The sequence below is a fragment of the Blennius ocellaris genome (genome assembly GCF_963422515.1).
Source record: "Blennius ocellaris genome assembly, chromosome: 20".
NCBI classification, from domain to species: domain Eukaryota; kingdom Metazoa; phylum Chordata; class Actinopteri; order Blenniiformes; family Blenniidae; genus Blennius; species Blennius ocellaris.
The window spans coordinates 15243954-15261440 of record NC_137669.1 but is presented as its reverse complement, the minus strand read 5'-3'; the positions used below and the strand labels follow the sequence as shown (position 1 = coordinate 15261440).

The 17487-nt window shown below is 39.8% G+C and overlaps 2 protein-coding genes across 2 annotated transcripts; one reads left to right on the top strand and one right to left on the bottom strand.

Moving 5' to 3' along the window:
• Positions 1–1534: 1534 nt before the first annotated feature.
• On the top strand, positions 1535–14877 carry dgat1a (diacylglycerol O-acyltransferase 1a; the record flags this gene model as incomplete). The annotated part of the gene is made up of 17 exons (XM_080515602.1): positions 1535–1803; positions 3666–3753; positions 7854–7894; positions 9022–9107; positions 9606–9658; positions 9913–10018; positions 10196–10324; positions 10623–10697; positions 10837–10940; positions 11029–11067; positions 11178–11219; positions 11493–11537; positions 11799–11911; positions 12028–12093; positions 12277–12364; positions 12740–12802; positions 12898–14877. The coding sequence occupies 17 exons, from the start codon at positions 1535–1537 to the stop codon at positions 13042–13044; spliced, it is 1554 nt and encodes a 517-aa protein (XP_080371728.1). The 3' UTR covers positions 13045–14877.
• Positions 14878–15308: 431 nt separating this feature from the next.
• On the bottom strand, positions 15309–17031 carry cfap20 (cilia and flagella associated protein 20). The gene is made up of 6 exons (XM_080515498.1): positions 16902–17031; positions 16329–16408; positions 16021–16132; positions 15731–15919; positions 15539–15652; positions 15309–15445 (listed from the first exon to the last, which is right to left on the bottom strand). The coding sequence occupies exons 1-6, from the start codon at positions 16983–16985 to the stop codon at positions 15440–15442; spliced, it is 585 nt and encodes a 194-aa protein (XP_080371624.1). The 5' UTR covers positions 16986–17031; the 3' UTR covers positions 15309–15439.
• Positions 17032–17487: the final 456 nt, after the last annotated feature.

Here is a 17487-nt window from a genome sequence, read left to right as displayed (position 1 = left end):
AGCTTATGTATTTAATGGCAATTGATACCTATTACAAATCACATTATCACATTATATAATCATACTAAGTACTGATAAGCTCTCAATGTAGAATGTAAAGTAAAAATTTTACCGCAACTAATGTAAAATAACCCCCCCCCCCCCAAAAAAAAAAAAATGCTCCGATTTCATCTCTTGGCAATCTAAGAATCATTGGCTTCTGGAGGCCATGAGCGGCCCCCACACCCTTGACCTTAATGGCTTCGGCACTTCCGGCCGAGAAACTGATGACCCAAAAGTGAATCCTCAAAACTTGGCATGTCTGCTTCAGCCCCCTGACCCCTTACAAAATCCTCCCTCTGCCACTGATAGACAAGATCTGGACATGTCATCACTTTATCACAGGGCAAACACAAGACAAACACATTTAGACAATTTAGGATCACCAGTTAACCTCATCTACATGCACCTGAAACCAGGGTACAGAAAACCACACACACACACACACATTCAGAACATACAAACTCGTACAGAAAGGACCAGCTATTGTTTCAACCCAGAGGGAATGTGCTGCACTTTTATTAGTGGCATTAAAGCAAGCATCAGCTTCAGCCCAAGTTTCACAGGCAAGTGCAGGCTTTAAAGTCCTTAAATGATTTATATATAAAATGATTTATTATGCACTGAATCAGACCAGGACATAGCTAACCATTTCTGAGTTTAGATTTAGAGGCAGATGGAAAATAAAACCCATGACCATGGTTGTCAATCAATATTTTTTATTTATTTATTTTTCCAGACTGTGAAAGGGCACTTGGAGAGAAATTATATTACACAGATGCTCTTCAATAGCTGTACAATATCTTCCACCTTTTTACCATTTATTCAATGAGTAGCATTTCAAAGCACCTGTAGTCCATTGATTTGTGGCTAATCACTATATTACTCTGCTAATTCCATTTCACCTAACTTTTGTTTCAAGTTTCAATGCTCAGTTAATTGGATAAATGAGTAAATAACTTAAATAACAACATAATCCATTGGTCATTATATGCTTCGGTCTGAAAGGTTTGTTCATCTCAATGTTTGAAGGCTATCATTTAATCCATGTTTTCTTCAGACAAACAAAGAAGAAAAACACTGTATACACATTTAAATTACTCCTTAGGGAATTCACTATTCAAGCAAATATTAAGATTTTCGAAGCCAATACAATTTGGAATGAAATATACAATTCATGTTTTGTTTTTTGTTTTTTAGTTTGTATGCTTATCTTACTCAGAAACAGAAATTGGTGATTCAATAGGGGGATTTCATCTGGACAACGCGGATCTGGCAACCCTGTCGAGGAGACTGCACCTTGAGCCTGTAGCGGACTTCATTCACCGCCACGGCGAGAGCGTGCGCAAGTTCCACCGCGACTGCTCGTGTAGCTTCTCCTCAAAGCCGCGCAGACTGACACGCAGGCACGACTGACGGCGGCTGATCCAGCCATGTTGGCGGGGAGGTAGAAAAGTGCGTGACTGGAGCCGCTGGAATGAGCGACAGAGGCGGGATGTCGGGGCCCTTGACGCGGCGGAGGAGGACGACCATCCACGGGTCGGCCGGCGTGAAGCATGCCAACGGGAGCAAATGGCACCAGGATGCGGGGGATGACGGCACCGGGTCGCCTGGTAAGGCCAGAAAGAAAGACGCGGTGCCCAAGACGGCGATCGGCTACGGGAAGGTTGACGAAGAGCCGGGGACAGCGGCGGGGCGGCAGGCGGACTCGAACGGTCCGAGGACTCAGGGGAACGAGGCGGAGCAGCCGAGCGACAGGCTCAGGTAACCGGCCAGGCGTTACGCACAGACGCTCTTTAAGAATTACAGATCCAAATAGACAGAGGTTTGGTGTTCGTTTCCTTTCAGAGTCTCTTAAAAAAGATCAAAATAGTCTGTATGAAAACAGAATCACATGGGAGACCGTACACATTTAGAATATACAAGTTCTCTTAAGATAAAAAAAAACAAACACAAACATCAATGGTTTCACATGGGCCAGTTTAGGTTTATACTTTTACACATATTTGGAGGTTGGGGTTTGATCGTGGCCAGAATATTAGAAAGTCCAAGTTGACTTTACTTCAAGCTTTAACCTCAGAGATAAACATTAAAAGTGCTGAGTGCAATCTCTTCTCCAACACTCCACACATGACAAAACATCTCGGCCTCAATATAAGCAGATGATTTCCAAACCAGGTTGTGCCACATAATTCCTCATCAAATCCGGGACAATATGGCATATATTGATTCATCTTCTAGTTTAAAACCTGTGCAATTATTCTCGTTTGGATAGATGTAATGCTAATATTGAATAATCAATCACCTTTGCTCTTTTGGCACCATTAACAAAAATGTTGGCTGGTTGGATAATCCTTTCAAAGTCTTTTTCACTTTTTTTTGTATTGTTTTACACCAACTAAGTTGTTTTTTGTTTTTGTTTTAATTTTGGACCTCCGTTTGAATATAGCGAAGCGGTAGTCGGCACTTTGAACCTATGACCCTGAACATGGAGCGATCAACCCATTAATCAAGAAAACCAATGTATTTCTTTACATAAGACACTTCTTCTGTCACGGTGAGAGTGGTTGCTGTATGCTGGGAGAACAGGTGATGTTCTTTTAAAAGACATAATAATACGTATTATTCAAAGACACGATAGCCTGAATCCTGCCCAAAACACAAACGTTCACTCTCTGGTAGCACCACGCCCATTTCTCAGTCACGTCCACATTTTTAAAACCACTTCATGATTGTTCTGTTCAAATTTCAAACCCTCTCTGAAGGTTTCGCAACTCTGGAGTTTCTCAGTTGCTCTCCGACTGCACTTTCTTCTTTCTTGCCTGTGTCTCTTCTAACAATTTCTAATTTCTGCACTTGAGTTACACATGTTTTATCCACTTCATATAAGGTCTATTGATTCAGTCTGGCTATCAGCCATCTTTTTAGGTTTGTCCCTCTTTTTTCCTTTCACCTTTTCAACTCTTGTCCAGGAGTGACTAAATATGACTATCAAGTGTCTTTACTTGAGTTTCCTGGAACAATGACCACATTTAACATTTTCACCAATTCTTGATTAATAAATGTGCTTTTCTCTCTATCTGCTCTTGTCGTTTTTTTAAAATTTCAATCGATGTCTGTGTTGCTGTATAAAATATCTTATCAGCTAAATATTCAGTTTTCACAGTATTCCTGTGGCCACTACCTTTAACCCACATTTTCACAACTCACCCATGATTAAGTAGAGCAAACACAAGTGTTTCTCAACCGAAAATCGAGTGAAACTCTATGAAATGGGTGCTGTATAGTTCATCATTGTCACTTGTATTTCCTTCTTTTGGACCCTAACTAATCAGTTCTGTGGGGGGGGGGGGGGGGGGGGGGGGTCATTACTCACTATGAGTTATCAGTGCCCTGCAAGATGAGAATCAAGTCTAAACTCCACTACAATCACGGGCGCAGTGTCAATATGCCTCTTTATTGTCGATTTAACACGGCACTCAATGTTGCGGAATTGAGGTTTTGAGAATTGCTGGAGGATGTGGCCAATAATTTTCTGCCTTTGCTATGGAGATAAACAGGCAAGTGAAAAAGAGCTTTGTATAGCGTGAAACTCACCAGTACGACTTTTGGCTGTATGTTTCCAGCTGCCACGTCCTTCAGGAGTCTCTCCTGAGCTCAGCGAGTGGCTACAGCAACTACAGAGGAATCCTCAACTGGTGCGTCATCATGCTGGTGAGCAAAACTGACCATTTCGCCTTCATCCAAGAATTGACAGTATTTGGTATTGTCCTCGTTTTAGTTTTTTTGGGTTTTTTCCTGCTGATTCCAAACCACGATGAGTAAATGGTAATCTCAGAAGATTTGGAAGCACCATATTGAAATAGGTACTGTTTGTGTAGGTTTTTAATAATGGAGGTAAATAATGACAAAACGGGACACTTCTGCTATAAATTAATAAATACTGATTTGGAAAAATGTCTCCGACTGGCAGGTACTGCACACAGCAACCTGTTTGAGATGTTTATTTTGAAAATATGAAAAATATTTAGTCACAGTAGCCATAAAATATAGACGAATAAGGTTAATGTTTATCTTGATACAAGATTGTATCACCTCTTACAGAATCCCTGTTTAAATGTATTTTAGCATAAAGAAATACCACATAATGGTGTCATTTGACTAATTTTTTTAAATGTTTTTACTTGTGTGGCTGTACAAAGTCTTAGTTGAAAACTGACTCTTCAAAAAGTCAGGTTTTTTTTGTGTTCCCAATAATTAAATGTTATTTATATCGTGCCAAAACCAAAAGAGTCATCTCAAGGACACACATCCTCCTGGGATATGGTATTAGGTCTGTCATTTCTTGTTGCAACATATCCTGACTGTGTTGCCTGCAAGAAGTAAGATAAGTTGTGTTTTTCTGTTATCTGTCACAACATGAGGAAATTAACCACGTGTACCGTTACTCAACTGTTGCTGATATGTTACAGTTTGGTTAAATATTCTTCCTATGATTAGTGTAGTCATTAGAAGTGGCTAATAATGCCTTTGAGCGCATGGTATTGGTTTAATATGGTAGCCGTAAGTATTTGGGTAGTATTTTATTAAATCATAGCATGGGCATACCAATGCATGTTTGTTTATTTGTTTGTTATAAAAAGCATTTGCCTAAAGTGAAACCAAGATACTTAAACATTTAAGTGATTTTTTTTATTCCTTTTCAATTACTAACAAACCTAAGACCAAGTTATTTTCTCGCAGGGGCATTTTCATTACCAGCTCCTTGCATGTAAATCAGGGTGCATGCTCACAAACACCAGCTGACAGGGATCTCTACACATTGACATCGTAGGCTTGTTCCGAAAGCAGAAAAGCACACAATAAATTATTGGTGGCTTCTTTTGAAATAGCTGGAAGGCTCTGGTGCAGTGCAGCAACTGTGCCACATGATATTGAAGATTCAGTGGAAAGCATCTTGTTTCATGATGTACTGTGTCAGAGCCGCTCTGTTGAAATAATTCAATTGTCCTTTGATGTAGAATCAGGATTGTTCATTTGGACAATGTTGATCACAGATGTGTCCCATTTAATAGTGCATCTGTGAGCTCAGGTCACCTCAGGGCAACAGGACTTTTGGTCTGTCTGTCTGTCTGTCTGTCTGTCTGTCTGTCTGTCTGTCTGTGTGTCAGTAATTTGATGAACTTGAAGGATACAAATATCTGGTTGCGCCTTAATCCCAATGCAATTTAAATGGACAGTGAATGAATCTGTATTTATTCTTGACATTGAACCATGTCTGCAGTGACGTGACGGGATTAATCCCATCTTTAAAAGTTCATAAAGCCGTGATGGCCGAAGTCCTCCACTTTATGGTGACCAGGGACGGCTGCCATGGCTCACTTCAGAGTTTTTAAAGAAAGCCGGAGGGATTAGCCTGTATCAGTGTGAAGTGGAACCCAGTGTGTGTGAGCAGTTAGACACTTCGATCTGTAATTACCTTTTCTTTATATATCAGCTAAATTTCCGGAATGTTTGCTGTGGGGACACATTATGAGAAATTGGAGAGGTGTATTTGGATTTTTCTTCTCTGCAATTATTTCTTGACATTGTAGTTTTTTATGAAAACCTGAGTGAAAGGGATTCTTTGAAGGTCATTCTGTCTCCTTCAGATTATGCATGATACGATCTTGCCCTATGAAATGCTCATAAATGGCCACTTGTGACGATACCCGCGTCTCTTATTAGCGATCAAACAGTCAGTAGTACTACGTCATCTTCCTGTTCATCTTCAAACGCTTCAGTTTTCACTGGAAGATCTAAATATGTCCAGAAGACTACACACAGACACTGATGAAGAAAAGAGGTTTAACTCTGTTCTCTATTTAAGACAAAATCAAATCCAGGTCAAGCAGAAAACACTCAGTTGGTCTCGCTGGTGTGCAGCCAAGGAAAACCCTGGATCGTTTTCACTGACCACAGACTAACGAGTTCAGTCGAGTTGAAAAAAACAAAACCAAAGGAAAATATTGAACGGACCGCCAGATTTTCTTTTTTTTTTTTTTGGAATCAGACTCAACATGTTTGTTTCCTCTCGACATGGCTCTGCGTCAGGGTCTCTGCTTACTGGTTTTATTTTTAAACCCACAATCTACCAAGTGTGATACGACTGTCCAATAAAGTTATAGTTTAACTCAACGTGTTGATCACTACAGCGTCACGGAGTCATGGATTTCCAGGAAGTACAGAATTAAAGAAGCAGTTTTCCAGCCACCAGGACTTTCTGAATTTATCTAACAAGATGTTTAGGATCATTTCAGTGTATGCATTCTTTCTTTCTTTTTCTTTTTCTTTTTCTTTTTTTTACAGTTTCAGCAATTTTTTTTTTAATTTTCATAAATATATTTTTTGTCATTCAGTAAAAAAGATCTACAAAGTTCTATTGAACTATTTAAACAAAGTCAGGGAAATGTGGAGAAATCTCATCAAAATGTATGTTACTTTTTCCATGCAGGTTGAATCAATTCAAAGAAGATTGATGGAGTGATGATCAGGAAAGACATGAATTAGAAAATACAAGGAGAAAATGGAACTTTAAAAGTAAAAATTGAGATAATGTGAATTAACAAAACTGTTAAGAAGTAAACCATATACAAAAGTGGCATCGCAAAAACAAGTTACAACTGATTTTGAAACCAGATTTGAAGTAAAGTATTCATATGGAAAAGAAAATACAAAATTGATATGAAGAAGCAGCTAAAACTAAATAAACTAGTTTGTTGCACAGAAAAGTTTAGAGTCCAGAAATCCTGTGGCTTGTGGCATTATTGCTCTATGCTCCATAATTGTTCTTATTCAAAGGAACACTGATATAAAACTCGAAGATGACGTTGGGACTCGACCCCCGTTTGGACTGAGCTGGAACTTTTGAAGTCTGGCAGAATGAGACTTTGCAGTGTTCTGTTGAAACGCTGTGTGGAGGCTCCCGGCCCGTCTGTTGTATTATTAATGATAATCTTCTCTTGTCCACGCTGAAGGTCACTGAGGCAAAGGTAGCCTCTGATCCACAACTGGCAGGGTGGAAAGAAAAGCCCATTTTTAGCAGTGCAGAGCAATAAGCGCAGTCGCTACACTGCACCGCTCTTCTGTGTCGCACCTGTATTTTCACAATCATGTGAACTTGGGCGACAATTAACATGACTACTGCAGTCTATCAAAAAAAAATTCATATATGCGGTTCCTGGGTGTTTGTTTCCCGCACAAAGCCGCGATAACCGATCGAGATAAAGCTGGACTTTAAACTTAGACATGTAATATAACCATAAACCTATTTGACTTGACACTTTTGAACCGAGCGGGGCGCAGCAGGTTCAGACGGTAACCAAAGCCGTGATGGAATCGGGGGCATTCTGCTAAATTTAGTCGTGAAAACAAGGCCAGAAACAACTGAACATCTGACTTTCAATTTTGCTTTTTATCTCCGAAAATTGCTCTGCGCGAGAAAAGCCGTGTATCGCTGTGTGCTTTGTTGGGTCTGAAAGTCGAAGCTGTATTTTAGTACATGTTTTGAATTAAAACTGACTCTGCAAGTACAAACAAAGGCAGTTAAGTCCGCGGGCTGATCATAAGCAGAGCTGTGGGAAAAGAAAATGATAAGCCCGATTTATCGCCGAGCATTTTTCAGCTTCGAAACAAAGGCCAGATTGAGTGAATGGTCAGGCACATAACAGGCTTAAAAGTCTTTTTGAACATTTCTTTTTCTGAGTTTTCTGTTTTTGCCAAGAACTGAATTTTCATTCTCTCCGATTTTTATTCCCCCCCCTCCTCTCCCACAGGTGCTGAGTAATGCACGCCTCTTTCTTGAGAACCTTATAAAGTGAGTATGCAACCTACACACAGACCTACACATAAATGATGTGCATGCATGGAACCAAGCGCTTTTGGAAATTGTTCTTTCGTTACCTTGTATTCCCATTGTTTGACAAATCGCATCAATTTGAAACCAAAGGAACAGTCAGAAAACAAGGAAACATTGCAGTGGCTATCATAGAAGCCCTGTTTCAAACATCCACACAGCTCATGCAAAACTGCAAAAAGCAGATTTGCATGCACTTTACTCTTCTTTGCTGTTAAAAAAAAAAAAAAAAAGAATCCCCAAGGAACTTATGATTCGATGAGTTTAGATTAATTTAATTTTGCCTTTGCACATTTGCTCTTGGATTTAACTTTATTAATCACAAGGCCCTTTAGAATAAGCAGATCAGTCCACAGAAGTGGCAAGTAGCTAAGTATTTGTCTTTTGTGTCTGTACTTGAGCTTATGGCTGCACGGCGGCGCCGTGGCTGGTGCTCTCCCTTCATAGTGAAACGGTTCTGGAACCATTCCTCGCCTTTCCATGTGAATGGAAATGCATGCATTTATGCATATACCTGCATTCACCTTTAGTTTTCCAGGAAAGCAGTGTAGTCCAATAAGCTTATTACTCATTTTCAATGCATATAACTCCTTATATAGGGCATTTCAGAAGAGTGAAAGTGACGGAAACAAGAATCCCATCGTGATACAATTGCAACCTAGAACAATGAGTCTGTCTGTTGAAGATGAGGGCGCACCAAGCAGTCCCCAGAAGCAGTTATCCTTATATTACCTCTGTATTTAGGACCACAATGTTGCTGTTATGCTCTTAATATGAACTTGAGAACTGACTTCACTCTTATTGGCAAACGGCAGCCAGGATTTCCTGGATAATCTTCATATCATCTCGGGTACCAACATCCTGCCATCATCAAACGCTTTAATAGTTGACCTTCTGCTCCTGCAGCTCTGCAAATTCATTGCTAAAAGCAGTCCAGTAGTCTGCTCCGGGTTGAGGAACTGTGATCATTTCAAATTTGAGCCATTTATTTATTTATTTTCTTTTTAATAAGTGTGAGATATTTAATGATCATGGCTGAGTAACACGTGCAAATATTCTGCTATTTAAGATTTGTTATGCTTTTCCAGGTATGGCATCCTGGTTGACCCCATTCAAGTGGTGTCTCTCTTCTTAAAGGACCCCTATAGCTGGCCAGCAGCTTGCCTAACAATCGGTAAGAAGTCTGAATTGTACCGCTACAATTTATTTTAGCCCAATAAACTACAACCGTGGCAAATTATATTAAACTCCCACTGTGCAAATATTTACATTAGATAGAAGAAATTATTAAATTTATTGAGTGTTTCAAGACCCTGATCTGATGCAGTGACTTAGTTTTTTTTGTTTGTTTTTTTTAATAGATCATATTCTCAAAGACGGCTCAGAAATGCCTATTTAATGTTAGATAGTGTGTATGCCTTTTAACGCACGGATTATTAAATCTATCATTTATTTACACAAATGAAGAACATCCTGTTTGAAATTGCCTCGTCCTTGACAGCACCTGGTTTTATCAGTGTCATAGGTGAAAACTGAAAAATCTTTGAGCAACAAATGACTTGAATCATAGCTCAAAAGTGTTCATAGTTATTGATAATTGCCAGTTGCTTCATAATGAAAGTTGTGATTTGTAATTATTTGCAGCTAATAAAAGTTTGTCTCTGTGTTTCAGTGTCAAATGTGTTCATCCTCGCAGCCTTTTACACCGAGAGACGTCTGGCAGTGGTAAGCTCTTCCTGCAGTGTTTTGATGTTCGAAACTACGGAGTGTGTTAGATTGAAGGACTATCACTGTGGGGGGGGTCCATGAAGTTTGCAAAATATCTTCAACGCAGCACCACCCAGTTTTTGTACCTGCTTTAGACTGTGATCATTGATGTGTGTCATCTAAAACAAGATGAAAGCAGTAGACTGTCCCATGCTGTGCCATTAAATACAAAACCTCTTTTTTTTTTTTTCCCCCTCAACTTCTTTTTACAGGGCACCATCTCTGAAACGACAGGAAGGATCCTTCACTTTTTTAACCTGACATGCATTTTGATCTTTCCTGCAGCTCTAATTCTCCGCGTAACCTCCATGACACCAGGTACATATTAAATCCATGACTTTGAATTGCATATGAACAGCATGGCCACTGACGATGCACCGGCTGTCATGAATGCTGGAAATTTTTAGTCATGCGAGTTTGATTCTATATATGTGCATGGACATGTGCCTCCTTCGCCCGTTGCCTAATTTTGCGTGTCGTGTGTTTGTATGTCAGTGGGTGCCGTGATCTCCCTCGGCATCTACACTGTGCTCTTTCTCAAGCTGTACTCGTACCAAGACGCCAACAGGTGGTGTCGAGAAATTGGACAGGCCAAAGCCAAGAAGCTGACAAGATCCTACTCGTGTAAGTATATTGACATACACCCAGGTAATAACGCGTCATCAAGACTTCAGCGAGTGGTGTATTTTTCGCAAAATATATAGAAATGAGACACACAAACACTTGGTTCAGCATGAGCTTCACATTATAACTGTGCCGCTACTGCCATCACCTGGCCGCATAGCAAAGAGACTTTTCTAGTATTTTGAAGTGAATCAATGCATGTGCTTTAGAAATAATATACAGCAGGAAGTCAATAATAAGCATCTGAATGATGATTGAATGTTTGCTATGTCTGTGTTTTTTGTTGTTTTTTTCCCAGGTCCAGCTGTGGCGCGTTCCAATGGGTCGGCCGTTCAGGCTCACGTCTCTTACCCAGGCAACCTCACACACAGAGGTAACCACACAGAAGGCTTTTCCAAATCAAAACCATTCCATGAGTTGCAGCATCTGCTTATTGGCGCAGGATCACTCGCGCTGGTATGAGCAGTCCATCTGAATAAAAAGACTGACTTGACATATTTTCTTTTGTTCAGACATCTACTACTTTATTTTTGCACCAACTCTCTGCTACCAGCTCAACTTCCCGCGGTCTCCTCGAATACGCAAGCGGTTCTTGATAAGAAGACTCTTTGAGATGGTAAGAGGGAGCATTTAGGGGAGCGCTGTACTGACATGCGAGTTTGAATTTAACCTGTGTTTTAATCATACTCTGCTTTTCCTTGCAGCTTTTCCTCATGCAGCTGCTCGTGGGGCTAATACAACAGGTACGATGCACAAATGTACACATGACTGAAGATGAATGTGGCACATATTCCAGAAACCTCTGTTCTCTGTGATTAATGTAACAAAAGGCGTATTCAAATGTGTTTTTCAGTGGATGGTTCCAACTATTCAGAATTCAATGAAACCTTTCCAGGTATGTCACTTTCACACACATCTGCATTAAAAAAATGTTTTAATTGTGATAATGATTATAACATTTATATGGATGTTTCATTGTTGGAATTAGATTTTCTACATCGACCTGTATTGGTGTTCTAAATTAAAAATAGACTTTATTTGATGTTGACTCACTGTCTACCTTAACTCAGCCTGACAAAAAGGCCCTGGCCTAAATTGAATTCAGACAACGATAAGCCAGCATCGTGTCAAGAAAATGGAGAATAATAAGTCTCTTTGTTCCTCGCAGGAAATGGACTTTACTAGGATGGTGGAGCGCCTGCTGAAACTAGCGGTGAGCATAAGGACAGATATGAATGTACTGAAGCTAAAGCGGCGACCTCTTCCTTCATAATGGGTAGAAATATAAACCTCGTCCTCACCCGTCACGTTCCCCGGTGCCGTTTCTTGTTGAGCGATGTTTCACATACGCATTGGGGCTTCATTAGGGTCATGATGATGTGCTTTACGTGACGCCAACCTCTACCAACCCAGACGCGTATCCCTGTCTTCCTCTTCCTCCTCCCCCATCTCCCCCTCTCCTCTCCAACCTCAGGTCCCTAACCATCTCATATGGTTAATATTCTTCTATTGGTTTTTCCACTCCTCTATGAACTTTGTGGCAGAGCTCATGCAGTTTGGAGACAGAGAGTTCTACAGGGACTGGTGGTGAGTAGCGTGCGTGTGGATAATTAGACCACACAGGATTACATATCAATGAAGGGATTCAGACCGGCGTATTGCCTGGAAGTGAAGAAACTTAAACTTCTGTTTCATTCCTTAAGGAACTCGGAAACTGTAACGTATTTCTGGGCCAACTGGAACATCCCAGTGCACAAATGGTGCCTGAGGTGAGTATCAAACCTACTGGAATGGGTTATTTATTCTGTATACTGTATTTAACTCCGACCTTGTGCATTCTTTATTAAATACATGAAACAATGAAGTAGTAAAGGCGGGATTCTTAATAGCGGGAAATCTTACACACAAAGATTCACAAATCCCTGTAACATAATGTTTATTGTGTTTCACAGGCACTTTTATAAGCCCATGTTGAGATGGGGGGTCAACAGGCGTCTGGCTCAAACCGCTGTCTTCCTGGGTTCTGCCTTCTTCCACGAGGTAAACCAGCAGCATTCAGACTTTATGTGTGGCAGTGATGGCTCCTCCTTCTGTTTGTCAAGTCTATTTTATTCAATCACAAGGGCTGTAAGTCTAAAGATAATGTCATGCTTTGGTATTTAAACTGTGGTGTTCAAGCTCCCTCTAGTGGTATCTGGAGGAAAGATATTTTTTGCAAATAAAATAATGAACATTAAAGAAGTATTATCATTTTATTTTGCTTCGACATCAAACACACCTGCGGCATGCGTAGTTATGAATTGAACTGCGTATAAAGTAATGTGAATTTAGAGAGAAATGTGAAAATCTACAGACACAAATGTGCATCTTTTCTCCCTTTATATGTATTGATGTGTCGTGTCTTTTGTTCTTCAGTTTCTGGTGAGCATTCCTCTTAAAATGTTCAGACTGTGGGCCTTCATGGGAATGATGGCTCAGGTAAGACACGCTGCATCTCTTTCACTAAACTTTCCTCCCCCGCGGTTGACGTCTGCACCGCCCTGCACGGCCACTGACGTCTTGATCCCCTGCAGGTTCCTCTGGCTTGGTTCGTGAGTCGCTTTCTCAATGGCAACTATGGCAATGCAGCCGTGTGGGTCTCTCTCATCATCGGACAACCTGTCGCCGTGCTGATGTACGTCCATGACTACTATGTCATTCATCATGGGAGCGGCACGTAAACGGACGGCCTTGCGGGAGAAGCCACTCAAAGAATCTATAATCCTGTTGAGGTGACGGTGCTGTCAAGTTGACGGCAGAAGTAGCTTTAGTAGTGTTTTATTTTGCACTATAATGAACCGACCACAGTACATCAGGAAAAGAAAAACAGTCCGAAGAAGTGGAAGATGTCAAGTTCAAGTCCACATGTAATACGTCAGCCCCTGAAGTGACAAACATTTTATGATAAATTCTATTTTCTTGGATGTTTCAACATTTAATTCTGAGCCCAAGTTGTAAAACAACTTTAAAGTTTGTCATTTAGTTTCTCATCTCTGTTGTATGACTTTATTTAAATCTGTTCCGCTTTGGTTGCACGCTCAAACACAGGTCATGTGGAGCGAACTCAACTCGCCTGCTTTGGGCTATGAAAGAACTTAAAAACATCCAGATGTAAGATCATTTCGTACAACCAAGCACTCCAGCCGAGTCAAAGCTCAAACGCATAAACCGCCAGTCGCTACAAATGTGAATCGCTGCCAAGTGAGCACAAGATGGGACCGGATCGTGAATCGATGCATAAAGCATGAACATACTATTTCTATGTCCAGTTTTCTTCACTTTAACAATTCCTGTTGTCCTTTATAGACGTCTGTCTTTGTCAGTGTTTGAGGACATTAGATTACAAACCTGTTGAAAGCTTCTCAAGGCCAAAAAACTCTTAAGAAAGCAAGAATCCTTTCCTTGAAACAGATAAAAGTGAGGTTTGGACCCACAGGCAGCCTCTCTTCTGCTGTTTCTGCAAACACAATCAATGCAAGCTGTTGGTGTTAACAGTGTAAACTGCTGCTGTGTTATTTGCCTTGGCTTTATCTTCTGTCTGCTTTGTATTCCATTTGATTTTCTCGACTGTATGCATTTGAATTGTGCCATCTTGAAAATGACGCGTTGCATTGTTTTGTTAAGTTATTAATGTATTCGTTTGATTTAAATGTTTGAGCCAATGAACGTTTTTTGCACTTTAAAGAGATGCATGCCGTTGACATAAGCAATAGATTTCTATGAATGTAAATTTAAATCGAGCTGTCGTTTTGTTGGATTATTATTTCTGTGATTTACTTGTTGACTATATTATGTGGTTTATGTATAATTTACGACACAGAAAGCTGCTGTAGTAAAATTGTGTGAATCAAGCAGCCTGTTGAGCCGGACACTGTTGTCATTTTTGTATTACAAGTTCTGTTATTTCATGTTGAGACGTTTTTTCTTCTTCTTCAATGAACGCGATAAATTTGAACCTTTACTTTTTTTTTTCTTCTCTCATCGAAGATGTTTCAGGGAAAACACAGTTGTTGTCTGATTACAACAGCAGTTGTCAAACAGACTGCGTGTTGGCATTCCTCAATGAAAATAACAAGTGCCTGCTGTGAAAAAAATTACTTGCATTTGAAAAAGATGCCAATTGTTCTAAAGCAAAATACTTCAATTTGAATATAGAGAATAAGAAAAATGTTTATCCTGATAATACTCCATGTAGCAAGTGGAAATATTTGCAGTGTCTTGGTTTATTTGGAGAACTTCTTACCCCGACATTCAAATGTAACCAAACTGAATGTTCTTTATAAATGTTTGTTTACAGCAGTAATTTAAGACTAAATGTTATAAGGGGAGAGGCTTCATTTTGATTATGGATACATGTCTTTTTTGTTATTTCATTTTTAAGTTTCTTTGATTTCTACAACTTTTTCATCAATAAATGTGATGGAGCTGCCAATTTTTTTTTTTTTATTTCTATGATGCAATATAGTCAGATGAATGTATTGGTGTCGTCTTCATAATATGGAAAGAAATCCAAAGTGAAACCGAGATTATGCTTTGCGAGTGCAAATACTTTTCACAACCTTTCACTGGAAAAAGTTTGCTGTTTGATAAAGAGTTTATATCTGGCTCGGGCTTTGTGTCTTTTCCTTTGTACTTTTGCAGAAAGAAAGTAGAACTGCCGGGTACAATGAATTATCTTTCATATTCATCAGTTTTAGCCATGAATGCATAAAACATTATTTTAAATCTTTATTGTGCTGAAAGAAACACATGAAATTAATTGGACCAACCTTTTCATTCTGACTGAATATGAAGACACACAATTAGTGTACTGAACTTGACATGTTTTAAAGTTTTCAACTGTTTGGCATATATGGAGGAAGCAGAAACTTTAAGATGTGTGTGTACCTCTAAAGTCATGACACCAGTTTTTGGCAATAGTACTATGGATCGAAATAGTACATTAGTCCATAAAAAAACTTTATTTTGCAAACAAGTCAACACAAATTACAGCATGAAAAAAAAAAAAAAAACTTATCTTAATTAAAGCTACGCAGATACGACTCCCTCTGCTGGAACAGTGCAGGTTGTGACGGTCTATTGCTGTAAGAAACAATGGGAAATGTCAATACCATTTACCACAGGGAAAACAAACTATCTGAATGAACACGTAATTCAAAGAATATGAGGTCTCACCTTTGCCTTTTGGCTCTGGACAGGCAGATACAGTTTGAACTCCGCTGGGAGTTCATCCTCAGAGTACAGTCTGTCCGAGAAGTAGACTCTCCTGATGCGGCAGTTTGCGTGAATCTGGAAAAACGGGTGAGACATCAGCATAAAAAAAAAAAGAGTCTGAAGGAGTTGATTCAGATGTTTTAATCCACTAACCTGTACTCGCAGTGTCTCTGTATAATTGGTTCCATAGGCCCTCCTTGTGAAATCTGACAGGTTAAACTGTATCTGGTTCCAACCATCATCCAACCTCATGGGCATGGTGCAGATAAACGGCTTCACTCGAGTTGTACTCTGATAATTGCTCGCCCGAAACCGGCGGCGAACATTTTTATCATCCAGCACCTGAAAGTTGTGAAGAAATGTGCAGACAAATAACACACCAGTGACCATGAGCCCAGGATTCACGTTTTGCCAACAATAAAATAAGATGTCTGCATCTGTACCTGAATCTCAAAGCTGAAATACTTCTTGAGGTTCTTGATGATCATCACCAAAAAAGGCAGCTTGATGCCAAGAGTCTTCTTGGGATCTGCCGGACATGTGATATAGGTTGTACTGTAGTAGAGAAAGTTCAAATGGAGAAATTAGGGGAATCTTGTAAATACAAGAGACGAGTTGTGTATTAGGACACATAATAACACATGTGCACTGCCGAAATACATATTCTTGAAAATTGATCCAACAGTTCTGGACTAAGCGAACAATACATTTCACAAGTACTCACTGAATTTATTGTTGAGAAAACACTCACCTCACATTAGCTCCTTCAACCTCCAGAACATTTGAGTGTATGTCATTGTCATTGACTCTCTTGATGTGGCCATTCTTTACCTATAAACACACAAAAAGACGTTTTGCGTTATTGATGCAAACTTTCGAAACACAAAACCTTCAAGAGAAAGATATTGTCCAAAGTTCTATGGAACTAAAAAGAAATAATGAAACTATTGTATCTCAAAGAAAAAAAGGCGGGTCCAAACACGGCAAGTGCAAGGACCCTAACAAACTAATAACACACACAAAACGTCTTGATGATATTCTATTTTTTTAGGAGGCACACTCAAATCATCCCGGGTGAGAACGTGTTGGGAACGTTAGTTGTACAACTGAGGAGGTCACAACTTCTTATAATTGACTAACTCACTTCTTATCCAATTCTAAAAGACTGCCTCGGATTAAAAACGGAACATCTTATTCCAACTGAATGTATCACAAGTTAATATTTTGGTATTTACGTAGGTTATTTCAACACAGCCTCCCACGACAAGATACCAAAGTCTGACGCATTTCAGCTTCATTTTTTCAATATAGACGTGGTAGTTACCTTTTTGTCCCATATCTGCAAAGGTTTGCTCCCAATGCTGTATAGGATGGACAGAAATCCACTCTGGAATGTGTTTTTGAACATATTTCCCGAGTTTTGCTGCCAGCGAGCGCCTCGTCCGTGTGCAGATTGTTTGTTTCCGTTTCCATGAAACTACTTCCGGGAATTTCCGGTCACAACGCTGGGTTTTTTTGGGGGGGGATTTAAAAAATCAGATTTTTCGCAGGCTGAGATATCTTCAAACTATTTTTATAGTAACGTGAAGGAAGGCATTGTAAGGGTCGATTAATTTAGTTTTGCGTGTTGCTAGGAACGATTATTAGTCGGGTGTTGTTCACCCCGGTAACTTCACGTTGACGTTTCTTTGTCGTCATGGTAACATAATATGGAGTACCTCTGTTTCACGGTTGGGGGCAGTGCTGAGCATATAATGTTTTCTGTTTGAGACCAGGTCCACACGAAGATCTCTGAAGGAGCATTTTGAATCAGATTTTAAAAACACGGCGATTTCAGGGCTCAAGCATTTGAATCTGTTAGGAATCTGATTTTCACACAACTCAAAAAGTTGAATGTATTAATGCATATT

Excerpts from the sequence above, each read along its gene's own strand:
- cfap20 (XM_080515498.1), bottom strand. The coding sequence starts at position 16,985 with ATGTTCAAAAACACATTCCAGAGTGGATTTCTGTCCATCCTATACAGC. Across the intron at positions 16,409-16,901 it reads TGCAGATATGGGACAAAAAG|GTAAAGAATGGCCACATCAA; the intron begins GTAACTACCACG and ends GTGTGTTTATAG. Across the intron at positions 15,920-16,020 it reads ATTTCAGCTTTGAGATTCAG|GTGCTGGATGATAAAAATGT; the intron begins GTACAGATGCAG and ends CACAACTTTCAG.